Genomic DNA, 11,178 nt, shown 5'->3' with positions numbered 1-11,178 from the left:
AACAGAATTGAACTCGTACCTGCTGAGACCTATATTTGTTTTTAGACAGACCAAATTTATAATGACCCTTACCATGATTAGTGCAGTCTATAAAACCCAATCATTCCCAAAAAAATATGCATGGCAAGCAGGTACATGTCACACAAAACTGGTAGCCTCAGATAAGACCAAAACCTTCATGGAAAAATTATAATGAAGCTAGACACAGGCGACAAATACAAGCTGGAATGTACCATTGATTAAATAAAGAGGAAAAATGTTTTCTTTATTTGGGTTTTGTTAGTATCCATACCATATATTATTGACATTTTCATAGTTTATATTTATATATATAATTCCTATCAAAAGGTGTTCCTATTACTCAGGACAGAAAGCTTGACAACAAACATGTACATTATATCAGCATTTTCTTCTAAATCATCAGCCTATTCACAGCTTATAGCAGATTCATTAAAATTTCTTTTAAAGTTGAAATTTATCCTACCCTTGTACATATGTTTGTCAAAAAAAACTGAAATGCTACCTAAACTGATATTTGTTCCCATGCTTTGCAAAAGGCATACAGTACAGACATGCAGAGAATATTTTCATTTAGAAAAACAGAGAAAATAAATCACAGGAACAGAAAGTGGTGTGTCTCCAAGTCGATTTCTGAGGTTTTTGAAATTTATCATTATTGGTTTACTTCTGTACATTTTTTCTCTTAAGATAATTCAAAAGAGAATATAAAGGGAACATTCTGTAGAATTTCCAACAACTGTTTATTAAATATTGCCACTGCAACCTTAACAAAGATTTTGCCTCTCTCCTCGATGATATATGGTTCATGCTCCAAGTGGTCCTTAGTAGTCTGGCTTATGTGGATCTGCATTCCCTGCAGTGATAGAGAAATTATGATATTAAGGTTTTGATTAATTTTCATTTGCATTTTTAATATTATACAGAATTAAAACTGATTTCAAAAAATTTAAATTAAATAGAGCTTAAAAGTTCTTCAGACATTTGTAAATAATTCATTTTATCTATTCATTCATTCATATTCCAAAACCACTTATTCAATTACAGGGCCTTTGGGAGTCAGAAACTACTTTTTTATTCATGCAAGTTAGAAGCCAACCCTAAATGGGACATCGACTTGCTGTAGGCAGTGGTCACTCATACAGACACACTCACTCACACTGGGAACATCTAAAGTCCTCAATCAACATATGTTACAGACCTTTATGATGTGGGTGGAGATGAGTAGCTGGACCAAACCATTTCAGACATGAGAAGAACATTCAGGCTTATGCAGACAGAATGGTTGTCCAGGGTGAGATTTCAACCTACAACTCTGCTGTGAGACTGTAATGCTCGCTAGTGGCTAGTTATACATTAAATATAGTTGAAATGAAAATAAAGATGTTATACCTGAGCAGCACTTACAAGGTTACATCTGTAATGCTGTATGCAGTTTTACTTTCTGCATTACAAACAAAATGTCTTCTTTTGGTGTCCATGACACAAAGCACCACTAAACTAGTTATTCATCTGTGAAATATGACGTACTAAAATAACTTCAGGTTTCTTTTTAACATAATTTATAGCTAAGTAAGTTGCACACAACCAAAAATACAAAATATGTTTATTGATTAAATTTGCACTGTAACTATCCTTTGTGTTAATTTTCATGTCTGTAATTTAGGGATTAATTGGATGAAGTATTAAAAAAAGTTCTCAAAGATATTTAACATTCATTATTAAAATCTCCCAGTCTGTTTCCTTGACCTTAGCAGCACACATTTATGGAAAAAGGTGAAACCATCATGAATGGACTAAAGTAGAGTAAATAGTGTATTTATCTAAGTAGCTTTGAGCTTAAAGTAATGCCAATAACTTTAACAGCTTTATTTACTACTGAGTGGATCATTAACAGGCATCATTTGGTTCAATGTGAAGCTCTTAGCTTTTATACATAATGGGCTTTTCATTCTGGCAGTGCTGGAAGATAGCCGGAGTAATTAAGTTTCTAATGTTAGCTGTAATTTTTATTACGTTTTCATTTTAAGTGAGTAACTCCAATTCAATAAAGCTTTAACTGAAAAAATTAAGATGAAGTTTTAAATGTGGACAAGGTACAGAAGCAAAGGGGTGGATTTTCAATTATACTTCATAAAATGTAGAAAATGTTTATTATAATAATTAGGAATAATTGTAAACCCAACAAATATCTTCTTTGAATGTGCAGTAATTTTCATATAAGAAAAGTAACCCTAGTATTAATCTATGAGAACATGACAACACTGGAAAGCAAGTCTGAAATGTTGAAAGACAGCTGCAGAAGAATAATGCTCATAATGCAAAAGCCAGCTTTAAGTGCTATAAGGGAATAAGCTTGAAGGTGGTATATCAAAAATAGGAAGGTTAAAAGAAATACATAAAGTTTATAATGTACAGTCGTGGTTCACCTGTGAATAATAACAGGCCAGAAGCTAAAAGCAATATGGTGGGAATGCTAAATGATTTGACAAACGTGAAGAACAAAGTGTTGTAATGGTTAAAAAAGAGAATAAAAATAAATAAGTTACACAAAAACATCTAACATTTATAGGAAGGAGATAATAATCATATATACTATTTTTTAACTTCTTTCAATCACAGTTGAGTAGGCCGAGCATGTCAACTACTGTATGTGCCAGCTAGATTAATGGGAATTACAAGACAATGGATGGCTACAACTGCTAAAGACTAGACTGGCAGCTGCTTTTTCAATACTAATGTGTTAGTTGATAGCCAGCACGCATTTCGCCAGTGATGATCATATTTTAGTCATATCCCTTAGATTCAAAAAAAGAATTATAGTATTATATCTAAAATTATGTGACCTTAACTTTCAAAAAATGTTGACAATGAATATAATGAGAGACTAATCATCAAAACACAAGAAGCAGGGCGCCATGTGTAGAAATTTGATTTTATCATAGAAAGCACATTAAAGTCAAAGATAAGATCCTAATTGGGTAATAACTTGGCCAACATTTTGGCATAGGGCAGCATGTGGTTTAATCTAAATAAATGTAACATCTTTAAAAAAGGAACTTAAAACATCTGACTTCATTAGAAAATGTGTAATCCAGAATTAGGCAAATACTAAGAAGAATGGTGAACTGTGCATTGCCCACACTGTCTACAAAAAAATTCAAAAAATATTATGCTAGAGCTGTGTATGGAAGTTTGAGGCCATTTTGGAATACACTGGGCAGCTTTAGACATAACAGCACAAGAAAATGTCCATAGATGTCCATAGATGAAAGTTTAGACAGGACTGAACAATACAATCTAGGAGAAAATATTAAGTTTTTATATTAAGAAAAAAGACATTAAGGACTGATTTGATAAATGTGTTTAATAATGATGGGATTAAGTAGGGTTCATGCCAGTTGTTACTTTGAAAATTGCATCTTAAAGAACTTTTCTACACAAAAAAGGAACCGAACTGATAAACATTTTCAAAGAACTCACTTTTGTCAAAATGTGCAATCTGAAAAAGCTACATGAATTATAATACTTAGAAAGTACTTAGCATGTATAAAAAATAAAAATAATGATTTGGCACAACTGATATCCTTAACACCAGCGTAGACTTTGCCTGAAATTGCTTGGCAGCAGTTTTTACTCACCACTCCATTGCTTTCCATTCGAGAAGCTGTATTGACTGTGTCTCCAAACAAACAATATCGGGGCATCTTCAGACCAACAACACCAGCAACAACCATGCCTGAATGGATTCCTAGGAATAAATTGTTGACAGAATGCATTTATAATGCATTTAGAATGTGCCACACTGCAAGATTTGAAAATTATAGGTGTAACTCATCTAAAATACTTTTGAGGTGATGTGCATGACTTTCTAATGCATTTTGATATGTAGTCTGTAAGTGTTATCGTAAAGTATCCCAATGGAGTAGTCTTCAAATTGTAGCTTGGAAATCAAGAGTATATGGAAGGTATTAATATTTTCATGATAATAAAGCTAAACATATGCAGTTTAGAGAAGGGAGAATACAGCAAGCTTCTGCACTGTCTATTCCTGTACAATTTTAGGCTTGCATTTTTTACTTTATCGTATACAAAGTATAGTAGTAATGAAAAAATTTGACTTTGAGTCTTTGATTAATCTTGATGTTTTAGACCTCCCTGAGTCCGAAAATACTGTTTTTTGGAATTATGTCTGTGTGTGTGTGTGTGTGTGTGTAACCACAATACCTCAGAAACGCAATGAGATACATTGATGAAATTTGTCATGTTGTTGTTACACCAAAATTATAGATCTGTATTAACGTTTGGGCCAAATCCATCAACCGGAAGTGGCACTGAACACATACTCGATTTTTTTTTAATCATGCAGCTGCAGAGTCTGATTTATTCAACTTTACTTTATAATAATTGGTCAATATATTTTTAATTTGATTAGATTTGTTGTTGATGGTTCTTTAATGTACATAATATAAAAATATAATCATTGTCTTGTGGTTTACTCCTCAAATATCCATCTCCATATCTGAGTATACGTCAAAGTCTAGGGGAGACCACTCCCGATTTTTTCTATAATAAAATATTACTAAATAGTTAAGGAATACCCTAAATTCAGTATGGTCAAAATAAATAAAAATTAAATAATAACCATACATTTAAACATTTTACACATCACATGTAAGAGAAGGTATTAATTTTGATCTTAACACTGCTCTTCTATCTGGGCTGTGAGGACTTCAATGTGTGAAGTTTTCTCTCTGAGGCCATGCTTCTTCCCATTATGTAAAACAATGCCATCATGAGCACTAGTGCTTAAGATTTGGTTCAAGAAAACCTCCTGACAGTGTGGACTCCAGATACCCCTCAATGTTATGATTTATTGGACTTGTAAAAATGGAAGAAATGGATAGATCAACGTATAACAGCTGTGTTTATAATAGGACTGTTCAAATAATAAATTTTTTAGCTTGTATTGCACAATTTTCTCTGTAAGTCACATTCTTGTGCTCTCTGAAACATACCAACTCGTATTTGGATGTTATCCCCAGTGGATGGATCTTTAAGATGATCAATAGAACTCAGCATATCTAATGCCATGTCACAGATGTGGTGGGCATGAAAAGTAGTTTTGTTGGGAACTCCTGCTACCACCATGTAGGCATCTCTGATTGTTTCCACCTGTGGGTAGAAATCATGTTTGAAAATTATTCTATAATAAATTTTAACACAATATTAATTACCAAATGATAAAGAATAATTATAAAAAGTTTTATAAAACAATCATATTTTGTGTATGGCAAATTCAAAGCTATGAGTTGATGCAATAAGAGACAAAACTAGGATACTGAGAAAATAAATGCTAAAGTATAGTATAGTATTGCATAATACAGCATTGTATAGTATAGTAGTTGTAGTACATTATTACCTTTGATTTAATTTGATCTCACTTAAACACAAATTACTTCCTGGAGGAACACTGTCGCTGCTGGTTTACAGTTCAAATTTTTGTGTTCATAAGAATTACTAATGAACACTTTGAAATCACTTAAGGTGTTTGGTTTTTTTTTTATCTGCCGTTCCTGACTCACCAGAACGGGAAACCCTCCCACTTAGAGTACATCTGAACTTTTTTCTGTTTCAATCCATTTTATAATTAATCAATGCAAAACTAAGATTAGCTCATTTCAAATTCTCATTTTAAGGTGTTGCATAATTTAATAGTTCCATACCGTATAGGTAAATGACAAAGTAAAAGAAACAGGTGAGTAATAGAGGAATCATTTTTATTTATTTTTTTGCAAATTGAGGCATCACAGTGGTGTGACAATTAAGAATATTAAGCAATCCTACTATGCCTAAAGATCATTTACAAAAAGGCTGGGCATACCCAGTTGCTCTTTATATGGCTCAAATAAGAGATCTCAGTAACTGGAGACAGAGATGATAGTTAACAAAGGTTTCAGTGATGAAAGCTGCTCAGCAGTGTCTAAGCTGATATTAATATGGGTGTCAAATGGAAAGATGTAATCAATTTGGGGGGGGGGGGGAGCTGTGAACAAATGTGTGAACTCCTTGATGCTATTCATACATTGAAGATGCAAGAAAATATGGACAAGTACCTCTGGATAATTTGACTGTAAATATCTTTGAAAGGCAGGATCTGAACACTTCTGCAAGATCACTCAATTGACACAATCACTGATATGGGTATGGTAGTTCGGTTTTGCTACAAAAACTCCTTTTCATCTAAAATGCCCTTTTGCAGGTAATTGGTACAATGAACACAAACAATAGAAAAATACTATTGTGCCAGATGAATCACCCTTCACATTGTTCTCAGAAAGTATATGTGTAATGCACATCAAATGTACCAAAACAAATCTAAAGGCCTGTATGCTTGTTTAGTACAGTGAAGGTTTCAGGCATCTGTGTTATGATGTGGGGTGCGTTTTATTGGCATATCTTTGGTTCACTGTTTTCCCCTCAGATGGCAACAACAACAACATTTATTTATATAGCACATTTTCATACAAAAAGTAGCTCAAAGTGCTTTACATAATGAAGAAAAGACAAATAAAAGACAAAATAAGAAATTAAAATAACACAACATTAGTTAACATAGAAAAGGAGTAAGGTCTGATGGCCAGGGTGGACAGAAAAAAAAAAAAAAAAACTCCAGACGGCTGGAGAAAAAAATAAAATCTGCAGGGGTTCCAGGCCACGAGACCACCCAGTCCCCTTTGGGCATTCTACCTAACATAAATGAAATAGTCCTCTTTGTAGTTAGGGTTCTCACGGCAAGGTAAAAGTCAATTAATAAGGTGCAGTCCCAGTCATCTCTCATGTTCATCCTACTATAAAGAATTTATGTCCTGATAGTAGTTTAATATTCTAGGGCAAAAAGTCCAGTAACTAGAGCTCAATCCTATATTGTTCAAAATGGCAAATTTTTCATGGAAGATGCCCCCCCCCAATCCCCCCCACCAGTATACTTCTTGTATCTATGCCAAAGTACATGAAATCTCTTCCAGTGATGAGTGATGACCACACACCATATTAAGGTAATTTATACCTGGTATATTTGGAAGCTCTTGTGCATTTTAAAATTCTAAATGACATTATTTCAAACCAAAATAGTGGCATGTTTTACTCTAACATATTAAATGCAAAATAGTATAAAGTAAAACAGAGAACATTTACCATTTATTTACGGCACAGGCAGCATTTACCTTTTACACAGTTTTTAGAGGGATCTCTAGTGCATAAGTTGTAATCCATTTCTTTGAAATCAGTTATTTAGGTTCAGTGATGTGGGGTCTGGAGCAGCGCCGGGTACAAGTTAAGAATCAGTCCTTCATAGGTAGCCAGTTCATAGCAGGATAAACCCACAGTCACTCACACTAGGCCAAGGTAGAGTCACCAATTGCAAAACCAAAAGAAATGTAACCAATTGTATCATAAATTTTGCAAGTCACCTTGGATAAAGGCATCGGACAAATAGGCAAATAGGAATATGTTTGAGACATGGGGAAAAAAAACCCTTTTCAGACAAGGAGAGAAGGTTCCATTTCCAGAAAGCAGTCATCATGCCCACATGTTTAGTGCTAACTACTACACATGTCCACTCTTATTCCTACTTGGTGCAAATAGCATCAATGGAGCAATGACTCATAATTTAACATCCTGTTTGAAGTATTTTCAATGAAGCAGCATAATGCAGTGTATAATTATAAACATTAAATCACATCTGAAATCTCAACTATATTGCATGTAGGAAAAACTCCCTTGAAAAATGTTAATTGAAGCCATTTATAAAATATAAACGGATGTGTATTAATGTTAGAAGTGTTGTAGTACCTCTAACACTTTTATATTGTTTGCCTTTAAGACGCCTTTTTGGAAAAAATGGGATTTACATGTATGTGTTCATAATAAAATCCTAGTAATTTCTGGGTAAAATCAAAATCTGTCTTGTTTTCCAATATTTCAGAATATGGCTGGCATGTATTAAAATATATATATATACTGTATATATATATATATATATATATATATAATATATATATATATATATATATATATATATATATATATATATAAAATATAATACAGTACATCGATCGATCTGTTGATAGATAGATAATGACATTTGTTTCTACATTATGTTTTGTGATAACCTTTTAATTATTTATAACCATTTTTACTCTTATTCTTATAGTAATGCAATGGGCTCTTAGATGGAACAGTGCTTAGTAAGAATACAAATAAAATTAAAAAAACTGGATGAATTTATAATAATTTATAACTCTGAATTAACTTCATGACACTTAAAAAAACTGCTCAATGTACTTCAGTAGGGCCAGCAATAGTATGCAAAATATTCTTTTTGCTACACTTACATAACAAAATCTTACCTTGTAAACATTGTGCTTCTCACTTAGCGTATCAAACACAATGTAAATTTCATTCAACATGTCCACCACCTGCATGGGAGTGATATGGATGCAGATCTCATTGAATTTGACCACATCACTAAACAGTATGGTCACATCTGGAAATACCTAGAATGCAAGAAAACAGCACAGGTCTGCCTGAATATACTTTGTGAAAATTATTTTGATGTGTGATCTTGACTGGTGAAATCTAAATATTGAACAATAAGAATTTTTCTTCTTGAAGATATTAGTAGCAGCAAAAGATGCTGTGTGTGTGAATTTTTTATGTTAATTTATTTAAGCCCTTTGTTAGGTAACCCCATTTTTATTTATTTTTTAAACATGTTCTTTGGTATTTCCACCAGTCAGCAACACATTATTGGTTAAGTTATTCTGTTGGATTTTTATTGCAGAACATTATCAATGTTTATTACTTAAATTTTTCCTGTCCATTAAATATCAACAGTTTGCCATTACATTTCCGTAACAAGTGATACTAACTTTTTGTTAAATTATTTTTGCTAAGTACATTTTATGTTATTTCTGTTAGCCTTAAAGGATTAAAAAACACTGCCTTGACAACCAGTGTCAAAGTTTTCTTATCAGTCTGGCGATTTTAATCTTTTTCTTCTCTCTCTCTCTTTCAAATACATTCAAAATAGTCTATCCAGCTATTGTACTTCCAAAGAATTGGAAAAATACAAAAATAGTACCAAACCAGGAGATGAAAACAATATTTAAAGTCAGTTAATAAAATGCTAATGTAAAAACATAGTCAAAAATAATCGATATGAGTTTCTAACCAAATTATCGCTATGGAAATTACACCTCAAACACCTGTAGAATGGCTCAGTATCTGCGTTGATGGTATTTAAAGCATTGTGTAATGAACACCACGATACACGACCTCTTAGCAGCCAGGAGTTGCATCTTCATAGGAGTACCAAACATAAAGAAAATCGTGATGCAACAGACAGTGATAGAAATAATATAATAAATATAATTTCCAACACATCTCAATGAAAAACTAAGTGACGATACTAAATCCTACAAATTATACTTCTCAATTTAGATAGATAAAGTATCTATCTATCTATCTAAATTGAGAAGTATAAACCTAAGAAATTTGTAGGAGAAAGCCATAACAAAAATTTATTATGAAAGAAAATAATTTTAATAGTGTTTCAATCGTAGCAGCCACTTCTGGCCAACCCCACTGTTCCATCTGAGATGTTCTAGTCATTATGATACCCACCCTTTCTTGGATATTTTTTCATTTTCTATCTTTCCTTCCTCTTGTGGCTTCCCCTTATTGTTATTCTTCGTTCTCACCTGACAGGTCTCCAGGGCAGTAATGCCTTTTCTCAGTCGATCAGCGACAGCCTTTGGGATCATGGCATACAGCAGAGAGTCTCCCCTTTTCTTTTCCTCATCTAGCTTTTTAATAATCTCTTGTAGCTGTGCATATTTCTGTTGCTCCTGTGAAGACAGTCACAAAACCCTATTATGTTTAATTATTGTAATAAAATTTTTGGAGAGATGTTTTATTTATTTAGTGTATTTTCATTACATATACACACATATATTATCTGTAAGTTTTTTAATATCTTTCTCACTATCGGTCCAATATCGCAAGTACAGAAAAAAGGTGGGACCACTTATGTCCATAACAAGAGACACAATGTACAGTATATTGAATGTTGTTCTACACGTGAATGGCTGCTGAGTTAACTAAACCATTAAAATTCCAACATATTGTGTTAGGGAATTGCTTAGGGTTGTGTATAAAATTCTAAACAGCCTTGTATGTAGCTCAATGAAAAATCAGCATCTATGAAAAGGGGGAGTAGGCAGTTTCATCTAATGCAACCCATCCAGAACTGTACAGAGTAGTGTTTCATAGCTGGGTCACATTGTAACAACTCTGGCAATGTTTGTTTAAAAGTGCAGTGGCACAAAGAGCATAGGAACTGAATTATTCCTGTAAAATGATCAGACTTGACACACTTAAAAAGGTTTGGGGCAGCCACCCGTATATTATGATCCTGGCTACAAAAGGTTGTGAAAATAATAACATTGTTTACAAGACTGAGTCCAATACAGAACTGATCATGGTTGGAAGAGACGGTGATTTTAATTCGTCCGACAGGAAGTGACATGGGGGAACCGGAAGTGACGTCAGTCGAGACACCAGAAACGGAAAGTGACGTCTTCAAAGTTGAGTCAGACCGGTTTTCCCGCAGCTAGTCTGCAGATTAACAGGAGATGGTTTAGTGCATCCCGCCACCCCCTGGCCTGGCATGGAGTTACCTTCATTTGGTCCTTACAACGTCCTGCTACTCGCACACGCGTGACACTCTACAAACAGACTGGTATGTGTGTTGCACACCAAAATTTGGGTCACATAGAACAAGTTGTTGGTAATTCCGTAATGATATAGGAATGTTATCTTGTAATAGTTTGAGTGTTCCATCAGAAAGTAACATCAATGCTATTCATTTGCTAATTATTGTGAATGACCGTTTTCAACCATCTTTTTCTAAAAGTCAGCATTTAATTGACAACATACACATTGGTAAGACAGTAAATGCATGACAGTTAAATAAAAACTACACGTAAACATTTCTTGGACTGGATATAACAAGATTAGTTCAGTGGCTTTGCACTATTTTACCAATGCTTCACCTTTGGTATGTGACTGGACACTGCAACAAATCACTCCTCACCT

At 33.5% G+C, this 11,178-nt stretch overlaps 1 protein-coding gene across 1 annotated transcript in view; it reads right to left on the bottom strand.

Annotated features, from left to right (window-relative positions):
- Positions 1 to 395: 395 nt before the first annotated feature.
- Positions 396 to 11,178, bottom strand: part of LOC127526606 (soluble guanylate cyclase 88E-like) — a 123,587-nt gene continuing 112,804 nt past the window's right edge. Inside the window, exons 16-20 of the mRNA XM_051922490.1 lie at positions 9,783 to 9,929; positions 8,430 to 8,576; positions 5,037 to 5,193; positions 3,660 to 3,769; positions 396 to 874 (exon numbers count right to left, since the gene is read on the bottom strand). Coding sequence (XP_051778450.1) covers positions 704 to 874; positions 3,660 to 3,769; positions 5,037 to 5,193; positions 8,430 to 8,576; positions 9,783 to 9,929 — 732 coding nt within the window. The 3' untranslated portion in view covers positions 396 to 703. The remainder of the gene's footprint in view (positions 875 to 3,659; positions 3,770 to 5,036; positions 5,194 to 8,429; positions 8,577 to 9,782; positions 9,930 to 11,178) is intronic.

This window comes from Erpetoichthys calabaricus, chromosome 2, assembly GCF_900747795.2.
Source record: "Erpetoichthys calabaricus chromosome 2, fErpCal1.3, whole genome shotgun sequence".
In the NCBI taxonomy this organism is placed as follows: Eukaryota; Metazoa; Chordata; class Cladistia; order Polypteriformes; family Polypteridae; genus Erpetoichthys; species Erpetoichthys calabaricus.
The sequence above is the reverse complement of the archived record's forward strand: the minus strand, read 5'-3'. Positions and strand labels throughout refer to the sequence as shown.